The sequence below is a fragment of the Thamnophis elegans genome, chromosome 5 (assembly GCF_009769535.1).
Source record: "Thamnophis elegans isolate rThaEle1 chromosome 5, rThaEle1.pri, whole genome shotgun sequence".
Classification (NCBI taxonomy): domain Eukaryota; kingdom Metazoa; phylum Chordata; class Lepidosauria; order Squamata; family Colubridae; genus Thamnophis; species Thamnophis elegans.
In genome coordinates, this window is record NC_045545.1 from 65,113,733 (window position 1) to 65,127,339 (window position 13,607).

At 38.8% G+C, this 13,607-nt stretch overlaps 2 protein-coding genes across 3 annotated transcripts in view; both read right to left on the reverse strand.

Moving 5' to 3' along the window:
* LOC116509627 (arf-GAP with SH3 domain, ANK repeat and PH domain-containing protein 2-like) overlaps positions 1-8,618 on the reverse strand; it is a 40,663-nt gene extending 32,045 nt beyond the window's left edge. For both annotated transcript variants that reach the window (XM_032218862.1, XM_032218861.1), the window contains exons 1-4: positions 8,415-8,618; positions 4,381-4,453; positions 3,278-3,423; positions 863-928 (exon numbers count right to left, since the gene is read on the reverse strand). In XM_032218862.1, coding sequence (XP_032074753.1) covers positions 863-928; positions 3,278-3,423; positions 4,381-4,453; positions 8,415-8,540 — 411 coding nt within the window. In that variant the 5' untranslated portion in view covers positions 8,541-8,618. The remainder of the gene's footprint in view (positions 1-862; positions 929-3,277; positions 3,424-4,380; positions 4,454-8,414) is intronic.
* Positions 8,619-10,898: 2,280 nt separating this feature from the next.
* LOC116509299 (fer-1-like protein 4) overlaps positions 10,899-13,607 on the reverse strand; it is a 59,890-nt gene continuing 57,181 nt past the window's right edge. Inside the window, exons 44-45 of the mRNA XM_032218411.1 lie at positions 12,749-12,849; positions 10,899-11,807 (exon numbers count right to left, since the gene is read on the reverse strand). Of these exons, the coding sequence (XP_032074302.1) occupies positions 11,627-11,807; positions 12,749-12,849 (282 nt within the window). The 3' untranslated portion in view covers positions 10,899-11,626. The remainder of the gene's footprint in view (positions 11,808-12,748; positions 12,850-13,607) is intronic.

The following is a 13,607-nucleotide window of genomic DNA, read 5'->3' on the forward strand; positions in this document are numbered from 1 at the left end:
GCAGTGACAAGCCCCCATTGCAACATCATTGGATTGCAAGGAATTCATCAACATTAGACTGCACTTTCTTTTAATAGTCTCCATTATTTCTGCCACACAGGATTGCTTTTATATAGGCATATTGCAAAAAATACAGCCTGCCAGCTGCTCTGTTTAAAATGTGAGTTAATACAATACACCAATGTATAGTCTTGCAAGTGGTATAAATAGATGCTTAAAATGTCACCTTTCATTGCCCTGTAGTAGTAGAAGACTACAAATACTCTGTTTGTTAAGTTGATTGATTGAGATCATGCAGGTATGAACAGAAACTTAAGTTTAAAAATAAGTTTAATTTGTTAATATACTAGTTGCTCTGAGAATGTCCATTCTTTAATCAGTTTCTCAGCCCAATTGTATGCCTTAAAAAATAAACTTTATCCCATTACGTTTTCAAATTATCCATAGAAAAACATCTTGAGTTGGTTTTATCTGCTTATTTAGAAATCATGTAATTTTTTCCTATCCCTTCCTCACAAATGAAATCAATAAAACCATGGCTTTGGAACAAATTGTATTGCTCAGAAAATAAGGATATTATCCACACCTGCCCACAATAATTATCAGAAAAATAGTCTGTGTAAAAGGGGGCTTTGCAAGAAAATAACTTCAGGATCAGGAATTTGAGCATGCATGATTGACATTGCCATATTGTCATGAGTGAATTAGGATGAAGAGAGCTGCCCCCAATAAAGAGTGTGAGCTGGATCCTGCAACATAGGAAAGCAATTATTGAAACTACATGGAATCACATTTTGAAAATCCACAAGCAGATGACTTGCTTTAAGACACATTCTACAATCTGTTTCCAGCATCAACTCACCCCTTTGAAATCTCCCTTGATCAGTGAATCCAGAGAAAACCGAATATTGTGATAGAGGCTCAGCAACTGAAAAACAAAGTTTATTATGTAGTTGGCCCGTAATGTGCTCTATCCTAATTAAAGAAGAGGATATTGAAAACAGTTGTAATAACTTACATTAAAGTATGCAGTATAACATGGGCATTATGGAATGCTTTCAGGCAGCCGATGTTTATAGACATTAAGAAGAGACAACATTAGCAAGCAGCTGTTCTCTTATAATGGCTGGTCCCCATAATTGTATTTATGAGGCAGGGCAGGTGATATAAGAACCTCCCCTAAAAGCAATCAGATTCAGCAGTACTGCAGGGATTCAAAAACAAGGACAGAAGCAGGCAATGCCAGTCCCAGAGCAGCGTACAGGTAGTTCTTGACTTACAACAATTCATTTAGTGACTGTTCAAAGTTACAATGACACTGAAAAAAATGAGTTAGGACAATTATTCATACATACGATATTTGTAGCACACACACCGCCATGATCATGTGATCAAAATTCAGATGCTTGGCAACTTATGATTGTTGCTGTGTCCCAAGGTCATGACAATCTTTTGATAGCAAAATCAATGGGGAAGCCAGATTCACTTAACAACCATATTACTGACTTATCAGCTACAGTGATTCACTTAACAACTGTGGCAAGGAAGGTCATAAAATGGGGCTAAACTCACTTAACAAATGCCTCACTTAACAACATAAATTTTGTGGTCGTAAGTCAAGGACTACCTGTAATGGATAATATTCAGAAATCTCATCTATAGCAGGCCTAAACTTGTTGTTTTGGAAGAAGAAGAAGAAGAAGAAGAAGAAGAAGAAGAAGAAGAAGAAGAAGAAGAAGAAGAAGAAGAAGAAGAAGAAGAAGAAGAAGAAGAAGAAGAAGAAGAAGAAGAAGAAGTAGTAGTAGTAGTAGTAGTAGTAGTAGTAGTAGTAGTAGTAGTAGTAGTCCCACTACTCTTCCAAGAGAGCAGGCATTCTGAATCCAAAAGTAGCCAGCTGACGTTTTCACAGGTATGGAGAAAGGGACATGATATGAAATGGGAAGGAGCAACTGATAATAATTGAACTCCATCCTTGGTTAGTGCTGCAAAGGGAGGACTCATGACAAGCAGCATCTAGATTCTAGAAGAACCATGTGGAATGGGATGTGCCTGCTATCCCCAGTATTAAAATCAATGGCTACATGAAACCCCTACTCAGCAGAAACACCAGAAAACTTTTAAAGCCCTCTTTAGGCACAGAACTAGCAGTGCACAGCTAGCAAACTCCACTATCTTTCCTGATTCAAATGTTCTATGCAGTATAAATTAGTCTTCTTTAAGGACAGATCCATGCTCTTTCAAAAGTGTGCTAAATCAGTGTATATAAAGAGCCTGTGTAAGATGGACCAGCTCTTCAGAATGGATTGATCAGGCATTTGAAGGCAAATGTCTCTGAAGAAGCCAAGTGTCCTGTCTCTTCTGCAGTCAGATTTAAAGGACCAATAGGAAGTTGGCTGATCCTCAACCCAGATTACATCAGCAACCAAATGATTGGTGTAGTATGCCACATTTTGTTTTTCTTCCATTCAATCATGGCCAATTCTTGGAGACTGCCTGGACAAGACCCTGCAGTTCTCTTGGCAAAGTTTTCAGAAGTAATTTGTCACTGCTTCCTTCCTAGGACTGAGAAAAAATGACTGGCCCAAAGTCACCCAGTTGGAACAAGAACCCAAGGTGGCACTAGAACCTACAGTCTCCTGGTTCTAAAGTAACTGCTACACCAAATTATACTCATGGCAAAAATTGTATCATGAGAACATTAATTCAAAACTGGAACAGCTAAAGATGACTTCATGCAGTGTATCCTTTGGGCTGGAATTAAGGTGAAGGGAAAGTCTTGATGGCACACCTTTAAAACCAGGACTGAGTTGGACTCCTAATGGGAATTTTGGCATAATTTAAAAATATGCACATTGCAGTTAAACTTCTCAAACATTTGTCCCCAACTTTATTCCTGTCCCAGGTTCCCCAAATGCTGAGCATTGGCTTTGGTCCACAAAAAATTGACTACCCACATGTGGAAAGCATAAACATGTTCTGCTGTCCCCTATGATTAATAAATGGATTAAGCACATTTTCCATGTTTATATCTAGGATATTATTTAACCATGTAAATTTCTTGATACCTGTGGTCAGATTTTGCACAGGTCGGGGAGATATTTGATCCTCTGAATGGATTTCCTAAAATGCAATTAATGCCAACTATCATGACAAAGAACAGGAAAGACCTGTCCATGGCCCTCCAGATGCTGTTGGAAAACAATGCCCAGTAAACCCAACAGTAAGACATAGGAACACTTTCCCCAGAAAATGGGAGGTCAGATGGATGGGGCAATACCAGGCTCTTGATGGCTTCTAGCAGCTCTTGTGAAAATGAAGCAAAGGTGGTAAATGCTTCTGACAGCTTTTCATCTCCACTGTTGTGATAGTTTCCTGAAAATTTCTCCAGGGCAGCAATATGAGCTTCTAAATGGCTAATGAGATCTGCAGAAATTAAAAAAATGGTATTTGAATGTTCTTGCACATCTTTTTCTGAGGCAAACAATGCTGTATTACAAAAGGAAATCTGGAAACATTGGCAGGAACCCATTTCATTTATTTTAATGGTCCTAAAACCCACATGAATATAGTGTAGCAATAGTCTGGAATTTAGCAAATGAAAATGTACTTTGGGGAGGACGTGGAATGCAGCATGAAGATAAGGATGTACTACTGATCTGAAGTTTGTTAAGAAGCACAGCAGGAGAGAATATATGGTCTCCCAGTTCTTGAACTGCTGCTCAGTTCCATTAATGGTCCTCCTGACCATGCTGGTAAGGGCAGATAAGAGCTGGAGTTCCCTGCCAAATGTGGAATTATAGATTGCCAAATGGTAATCCTTTACAATGAAGATTGCGTTCTAATAAAAGATATTTCCTTCGTCTTTTCTCATCTGGAACTAATGACTTCCAAGTGTATCCTGAATGGAAAATTTATCTACAAGAGGAATCCAAAGACACCTCTAGGAGGTGTAATGTCAAAGGGGTCACAGAGAGGGGTTACTCCTGGCAATAGCCTGGGCAAGTCCCTGTAGTTTCTTGGCAAAGTCTTTCAGAAATGATTTGCCATTGCCAGCTTCTTAGAGCTGAGAGGGAGTGACCGGCCCAAGGTCACCCAGCTGGTTTCGTCCCTAAGCTGGGACTAGAACTCAGAGTCTCCCAGTTTCTAGCCTGATGCCTTTACCACTACACCAAACTAGCTCTCTAAACAGCCTTATTAAATTCAACATTCCTATTAAAGCTTAGTAGGATCTATTTCTGGATACCTGTATTTATAAGAATTGAGAGAAAGAACTAAAAGAATTAGACTTTAAAAAAAAAACTCCTTAGGCATACAGAAATATCATTCTGGCCTGCCAGATTTGTCTGCCTTGGCTACATCCCATTCTTGTTACATTCTGACCTTGTCCAGTCGTGTGCTCTGCTTTGACTGCTTTCCTCATTTTTTGCAGGACATTTCGATCTGAATCCAAGTCCTAAAGGCATTAGAAAAAGAAAGACTAAGCATATATTCTCTTCTGACCACAACCATAGTCACCGCAATTGGGAAAAGTGTATAATTGCAGAGTTATTAACATGCTAATGCTTTAATTTTGCAGTTCATTAGGAGTAGCTTTTATAGCAAACCATAAGGACGCTAAAACGGTAACAGGCTTGGAGCGATCTCATTTATACAAAGGTTGTGGTTATATCCTACATCAGACAGAACTTTATAAGTGGTGGCATTTGCATGATGACATCATAATGCATATATTGTCATTTCCTGCCCCCCAAAACCTATGTTCGCAGAAGCTTTTAAGACAACAATGTTGCCAACACAACTGAGAAGTTACTGAAAGATTTCAGTGGTTTTGTTCAGATTTATTAAAATCAATTATATAAACTTACCTTTGTAACTAAACAACCTGTTTGGATTACTGCAATACAGAGTACATGAGTTTGCCCTTGAAGACTACCCAGAAGTTACAACTGGTCCAGAATGCAGCGACATGAACTGTGTTGGGCGTCCTGAGGTTTGCCCATTACTCCTGTTCCACAAGTTGCATTAGCTCTCAGTTTTCTTCCAGGTGCCATTCAAGGTGCTAATATCTTTAAAGCCCTATATAGCACGGGACAAAGTTATCTGCAGGACTGCCTTGCTTGCAGCAGATAAAGTAGGCATGTTGCAAATCCTTCCCTTAAACGTTGCCATCTTGTGGGTCCTTGGAAGCTTGCCTTTTCTGTTGCAGGCCTTGCCCTATGATACTCCCTCCTCTAATTTCAAGGTGCACCTACCCTTTTTCTGGAGAGAATGCAAGATCTGACTCCAATACCCCGAGCAGTGGGATAGGTGAGGTGAGGTGAGAATGTGGGTTGCACCTGAGAAATAGGGTTATAGTGCCAGGTTTCTCTGTTTTATTGTTTTCAGTTTTAGGACTGTATATGTTTATGGGATGAAAGCTACCCAGATTTGGTTTTAAAATGGGCAGCTATACAAATGCTATAAATAAATAAATTCTGCAATTTTCTCCCCTGCACCTCAAGATAAGAATAACCTCATCAGTTCTCAGCTTCTGAAGGTCCTTCAAGATCTGGTTTTACCAGCAGGCCTGGGATGCCAGGGGACAAATGAACTATTGAGGTGGCTCCATTGCCATGGATGTCCCTTCGTCTAAAAAAACTATACAAACTACTAAAAGAAGTATAATGTTTTAAACAGTGGTGGGATTCAAAAAAAATTACTACTGGTTCTGTAGGTGTGGCTTGGTGGGCGTGGCTTGGTGAGCTGGCAGGGGAAGGTTATTGCAAAATACCCATTCCCTCCCTACCCCACTAACCTGCTTTCCAGCTCTGTTCTCCTGTTCAGGGCAACAAAAGAAGATCAGCTGGGAGGCAGCGAGGGTGCGGCCAGCTTATTTGCCAGTTCTCCTAACTACTCAAAATTTCCACTACCGGTTGTTCAGAACCTGTCAGAACTGGCTGAATGCCACCTCTGGTTTTAAATACTTGTTAATGAAAATGATTTTGGATATTTATTATTTTAGTTTGTTGTATACTTCCAAGAATCACTTGTTTGTGAGATGGCTGATAATATATAAATATATATAATTATATAAATAAATACACTCATACAGATACTGGAAAGCATGGGTGAGAATTGCTAGCAATTTATTATGCTTTTTGTGTGGAATGAAGATAATTAGGTTTGTCACTGTATAGTTGGTGGAAATTCAAGGTGTGAACTAACTAGACAAGATTTTCTTATTTTATTTTTCTGTTGATCAGATGGACAACACTGAAATCATTAATCATATGATCTACAGGCGGATAAATGCTATTCAATAAGCACAAATAAGACCTACTACTTCTTGTGGCTTAGATTGCTCATAATTTACCAAATTAAACCTTAAACTAAAGAAAATAAATAAAATAGTCAGACCAAAATAAAACCTCAGCAATGTTCCATATGTGACAAATGTGAAAAATATCTTTAATGTAGTTATTGTAAACAGAGTGGCTCTCAGAACTCTACACTGAAAACGGAGACATAAATAAAAATGAAGCAAACAAAACATTTAGAAATGAAAAAAGTAAAAGAAAAATGGCAGTCAGTTGACATGCTGAATGGCAACAGAGACAGGAAAATTTGTGCAGCTAAACTCTGAATTCTAGATAAAAATACAGAGAGACAAAGAGTTATGTTTGAATAACCAATTCAAAGAAATTAAGGACAACAGAAAAATAGGATAAAAAATAGGTTTTTTAAAAAAAAAAAGTAAGAAAATTGCAGAAATCAAAGGAGGCAAGCACATACTATAGAAAGGGAAATATAAAGTGGTGGCACAACTCTTGAGAAAAACAGAACAAAAGATTGTGAAAGCATAAATGCATGAAAAGATTTTATCACAGAACTACAATCAGACATTCTGGAAAATAAAGTTAACCTGGGCCCTACAAAATATTGCTAATAACAAACCAACAGGAGTTGATTAAATTCTAGAAGAAATATTTAAAATCTGACAACACAATGAAATTGAAGTTCTACATGCAGGTATGGAATCCAGTGTCTAAAGGATTGGGAATATTAATTTATTTCCCAGTAACAAAAATTAACAGTGCTAAAGCATACTCAGTCACGCTATCTTACACACTACAGTATTAAAATAATGCCTGAGGAAATAATGTCAGAGTGCTAATTAAGAGAACTAATAATGAAGATAAAGCTTTGGATATATAATGTGAACTCCACCAACGTTTCCTTTTCCTGATGCTACAAGTTTTTCCCCTCCAAACTATTAATATTATTTTCTGGTTTCCTGATATCAATTTTAAATTAAGTGTTACATCCTGTCCTAACTTTTAACAAACTTTTGATAGCTTTGGGGATCTGCTCAGCTCTTTACAAACCTTAACTAGCTGTCCCTTTCTAGAACCTTCTTCACAATAAGTGTGGCTATTGGGAAACTAAAATGAAAGATGTGCAACACATTTTAAAAGAGGAAATGAAAAAGTAAGAGAGGCAGAAATGGTTTAAAAAATCATAAGCAACAAATATTTACTGCATCTCTTCCATAGCTGTATAAAAGATACCCTACCTCTTATCCTTTTAAATATGTCAATTATACATGTCATATGGTGCTTTCTCAGAATGAAGTCTCATTTATTTTCATGTGATTCATTCTCAAGTAATATTGTGAGAAGAAGAGCATAATCAGCCCTGATAAATTGTATAACAACTCATGAAACATGCTGAAGTCACTATGCCAAAGAGGCGTATCAACCTCTCTCAGGTTGCGCCCATGGGAATTCTGCAGTCATTAAATAAGACTCCAATTCATGGTATCTTCACTAATGCGATGAAACCTGTTAAGGCTCAGAGAAACTCTGTGCAGCTGTCCTGTGATGGTCTGGCTCTAAAGAGGGTAGCTGTACTGGACTGCATTTTAGGGAGTGACCATTTATTATGGTCAAACTCTTGTACATCATAACCCTTTTGTCAGCTTGGTTGGAAAGTTTTAAATGGACTGTCAATCTCTGTGAACATCTGGAGATACCGATAGACATTCATACTTTTAAAATAGAAATTTAATATTAGATTTTTTTCAGTTTTCAGGAACGTAATTTTTAATTGCATTTTTATTACGTAAACTGCTTTTAGCCTCTGTTTTTGAAAGGGTAATGTGCATATTATTTCACAAATAATAATTGGTTACATGTTGATAGGATGCAATGAAATTTCCTGTTTACCCCACATACACCCAAAAAGCAACCCAATAAATCATCAGCAACTTATTCAATCTAGTTGTGTTGTTAGCAATAGCAATAGCAGTTAGACTTATATACCGCTTTATAGGGCTTTCAGCCCTCTCTAAGCGGTTTACAGAGTCAGCATATCGCCCCCAACAATCTGGGTCCTCATTTGGTGGCTTAAAGCCTCTTTCCCTGCTCCTCCCTTACCTCCTCTAAGCTGCAAACTGTGTTCCTGCATTTGCCCATGTGGCTAGTGAAGGAAGAGGTTGTTGGAGAGCTCAGATCCTCCTGGGTTTGAGAGATGAAGTCTTGGACAGAAATCAGATCCGTCATTCTTGTGTCTGAGGTGGGTGGACGTAGCAAAGGAGCGCACAGCCTTGGGCTATCCAGCAAAGTCACAGAGGTGGAATATCAGGCCACAGAAAAAAAGGGGAACAGGATTGAGAGGAAGCAGCTAAGGGTAGCTGAGAAGACCACAAACCTCTGAAAAGCAGAGCAGCCGCTTGCTCACTCTCCCTCTGTAATTCTGCTTTCCTGTCCACACAGAGAGAACAGCACTTAAAGAAGTCTTCAGACTCATGCATTTTTTTACCACCCGATAATTGCCTATCTTGTGACTTTCCAAGGCCATAGAGTGACTTGGAGAGGAGTGTTTGGTTACCAATTCTCTTTAGGAAAATAGCAACAACACCTTTCTTCTGCCAAGCTTTTAAATTTTATTTTTAATATATATTTAAAATATTCAACAGTCTCAAGTATTTTCATAAACAGAAAGGCAGAGTATACATTCCATAATAAATAAAAAATAAATAAAGTTAGGCTAAACTGTTTTTTGTGTGTGTTTAAAGTTAACTTTTTAAAAAATTCCTGGATGCTGATTACTATTTGCATACATATGGCAGACACCAAAGGTACAAAGGATCATGTAATTTCGGTTCAGCACTGGACTTTCCAAATATTCAAAACCAAATCAAAGATATCTCCCACTGAACTCCAAATAGATATCTAGTACTGTTTGCAGTGTGATCATTGAAATGAGGTTGGTGTTCATATCTGTTCAAATCACTTCATTTAGTGCAGTACTATCGGTAGATGCATACATATTGCTTACAACACACTTTACAATAGCTGAAAGTATTTTGACACATATTTAGGAGCCAGTTGGTCCTTTGGAAATTAAAGATTAATCAATAACATGATTTGCAGAGCAAGCTGAGTTCCTAAAAGTTTGATGTTGATTTTTGATACCTTTTTTTGTGCAGTCTTACATTGTAGATTTCCCATCCCCGCTATTTCACTATTTCAAATAGTATTTCACAACACTATTTGTTGTCTCATGCAACAAAAATCTGCAGCAGAATACAGTGCACTCATTTCATCTCATTGTTTATCAAACTGCACTGATTCCCTATAAGATTTTGGGTACAATTCCGGCTGCCAACTATCTCCCATAAGACCCTTCATGGCACAGCTCCTGAGACAGCCTGATTTCTTCAATTATCTCTGCTCAGCCCAGAGGCTCCAGCTGAGTGGACACATTTGGAGTCTAGGCTAGTTGTTTGGTAGTAGACGGATTATCCAAAGAAAAGAACCAAAGTGACCTAGGCTTCCTGATACAGTAAAAAGCACACATTTAGTCCCCCAAACCCTCTTTTTATTTCAAAGCCTGTGAATTATGTTCGTTCACAGCCCATAATGAGTCCCAACTAGTTGTAAAGAGTCCTACAGTAGGCTGCCAAAGTCTTTCGATAAGGCTGATAAGCACCCCCCCTTTATCTTCCTTAAAACACTGCCAAAGAAACCTTTGCTCCTCCTTTATGTCCTATGGGAGGGGCCAATCACCTCCAAGCCTTACTCCCGAGTCATCCCTTCTGTCTTAACTGTTCTTGCCTTCTGGCAGTTCTGCACATGCATGCACTGGGAACAGGGGGAGCCTGTTCTTCTGCCTCATTGATGTCCGACTCTGGAGGCTCTGAAAGCAGCACATAATTCCCAGATGGCCCTGGCCCCCTCTCTGCCTCCGATGCAGAGCCCTCATCTGAGCCTTCCCCAGACTCCAGGACTGGCCCATGTTCTTCCCCAACCTCCTCGCTGTCCGACTCTGTTGCCAGCGGACCACAACACAAAGTAAGAGTAGAGAACTTTCCTGGAGCCTAGAACAAATGATGGGGGTCAATTTCTCCAGTCTTTTGGTTATAAAATGAATGTTTATGTTTGGTCATGTCCACCAGAGAAGCCATTTCATCAATAGACGACCCACAGACTCCATATTATGAAAGCACAATATGCTCTCATGATTGCCCAAATATCCAAAGCTCATACAAGTTTGCATGCTCTTTTGATTAATAGAACATAAGGTACTGAATAACTACATAACCCTACTAACCCTACTATCTTTCCGTTTGTGAGTATTTCTTATGTAGACGAATGTGGTTTGGTATTCTAGCAGTCCAAGTGCTCTGATCCGCAAACAGCAGCACATCTCTACCTCTCTCAAATTGGATATTGTGTTATTAGCTATTTGGTAGGCATGGTTGGAGAGAGAAAATAACTGTGCTTGGTTATCTACAAAGGTTGGTATAGACCGGACCTACACAACGTTTGTGCAGTTCCATAGCAAAATTCACAAAGGATTTGATACACTTAATACGTCTAAAGATTCAACTAGAGCTTCATAGCTTTTTGTGTCTTCAGTGTATCACTATAGCATTCTATTCACCGTGGTACAACATAACCCATTATATAGCAAGTATATGAGAAAACAGAAGTATAAATATAATTAAGTTGATCAAATCATTTTCTAAAGCCCCTCCCCCCCCGATTAAAATTGGTTTACTTGCATGGTACAGTACATAGTCTGTTTTCCTATGTACTGTTATATAAACACAAAATACTAACAGTGACAAATGATAATTTTTCCATAAATAAAGTGCATCCTACTATTGCCTTATCACCTTGTGCTGCATAATATTGGGATTTTTTTTTCATAGCATGTGTTTTGACTAATTGAAATTCAATTTCCCACAGACATTTGATCTGGGAACACAAACAGCACCAGCATAAAACTGTTAGTCTTCTTTGTATGACTAATTTTTAGTGCTTCTACACCTCCTCTGCTTTATTTGACTTTGTCCATAAATCCACAGAGTCTATTTTTCAGTGAAATGTTATCTTCAGAACTATTGACAGGTAAAAATGTATTTCAGAGACTCTTATGAATCCTATATGTGAGCAGCTTGTCTGCTCAAATAGAAGCAGTATTTCTTTCCAGTGGCAGATTCCTTTTCAAAATGCTGTACACACAATTAGGCAGCTATATTCTATGTTCTTTAAGATTTTTGATAGAAAGTCATTGTTGTCTTCCTTCTGTTCCTTTTATTAAATCCCAATACAGTATGCTGGGGAGGAAGGGTAATTCTTTAGCCATTTATTATCTTCTCACTGATGTATCCAGGCATTGTGTAAAGAATAAGAACCAAGAATATGGTCAGAATTGCAATGAGCAGCAATGCAATGATGTACTTCTTGTACCGTTTCCAAATGAAGAAGACAAATGTTTTCATAGGGTTCACAAACCAGTTGAAGGATGTTTTGGGACGACTGGAGGAGACAAAAAAGGGGGCAGGAACAAAAAGTATGTTTTAGATGGCGGGGAGCTAAGGAAGGAATCAAATGCTAAAATTTAAAATATACAAACCATATGCTCTGTTTTTGTTGTATGATGGGTGGCTATATACATGTTTCAAAGAAATAAATTTGACTCCCGCTGACTATACAGATTCTTGGGTTCATAAAAGGCCCCTTCTCAAGCAGAGATTTCTCTGGGTTCATCATCCTACATTCTTTAAAGGAGGGGTGTCCAAACCTGGGAACTTTTAAGACTTTGTGTACTTCAATTCCCAGGGAATTCTAGGAGTTGAAGTCCACAAAGTCTTAAAGTTCCCAAGTTTGGACACCCCTCCTTTAAAGAATGTAGGATGATAAACACAAGGACAACCACTGTATCATTCTGTTGGCCAACAGCAAGTGATATTCAGAGAAAAATTGCTTCTCATTCTAGAGACAAGATATAGTCATCACAAGTATACAATATTCTTTGTTTCAGCCCCACAATCTGAAAAGCTAATGATCTTCCAAACCTTGTAGCCAGTTTTTAAGCTGAATATGTTCCAATCCAATTACTGTATTCTATTTAATTAGCAACATAAAGAGGCAATTTCAGCGTATGATAATTTGGGATATAAATTTATTCTTGGTAGATTTATGTTCTCTCTCTCTTACTACTTTCCCGCTATCTGGATCTGGAAATGATACTATTAAAATATTAAAAAATAAAGTAGAAAGGAGAGTTTCCGGACATCTGATTGGAAGTGAGCCACATTCATATAAAATTATCTTAACATTACATTCAGCCAACTCCTCACACACCTTAGCAGGAGGATTCTAGAGGAGCCTCCACTATGTATTAATGGTACATTTTAAGTGGGAGAGCAAAATTGGGGCATTTGTATGATCATCTGCAAACATTTATCAGCACTTACTTGGGTTTTTCCAAGGGTTCTGGTTCCTTTCTCCCCAGACCAACTGGGTTTTTTTCAGCTTCCTCTATTGTCAACAACTGAAATTCAGCTTCTACTTTTCCCTGGGGAAAAAGCGTACTGTGAAATAGCAGCTGACATTTTCAAGTATTTGCTTATTAAAAGAAATACAATGCAATGAACCAAAATGTTTCTCCAAGAAGCACAATTTCCACCACAGTTGAAAGCCAATTAAACCTAAAATTAATCCATCAAATTTACTGCAAAGAGTAAAAATCCATGTCTGTAGAATCAATCATCAGAGAAATGGGAGAAGTCAGTTGAGAGTCTTTAAGAAACAACTGCTCTGATACCTACCGTGTTTCCCCGAAAATAAGACAGGGTCTTATTTTGTTTTTTCACACAAAATATGGCTTGGGCCTTATTATGAGGGGAGGGTTTATTGTTTTGGGGTTGCCAGGCCGCTGCTCTCTTGAGAGCGGGCTCCCAAAGAGCTGGGCACAGCCTCATGGGCGAATGGCTGTGGTGCGCTGTCGCAGCAGCGCAACACAGCAGCCAAGAAGTGACCACACTCATGAGCAGCCACCTGGCAAACCCCCTTTCCATCTGGGCACAGCACCATTCACTGACCTAGGGGTATCGCCAAGCCGCGTGAGCACCTGTTCTCCACATGGCTTTTTCTGCGGCTTCCAAACCGAGTCTTGCGGCAGTGGTCGCTTTGGGCATACGCTCTATGGTTGTGGGCCAACTGCCGGCAGACTGTACAGCCATAGAACGTACACCCAGAGCAGCACTGCTGGAAGACTTGAAGGCACAAGGAAGACTGTTACTTTCCCACCAAAGTATCCCTATTTTTCTACTT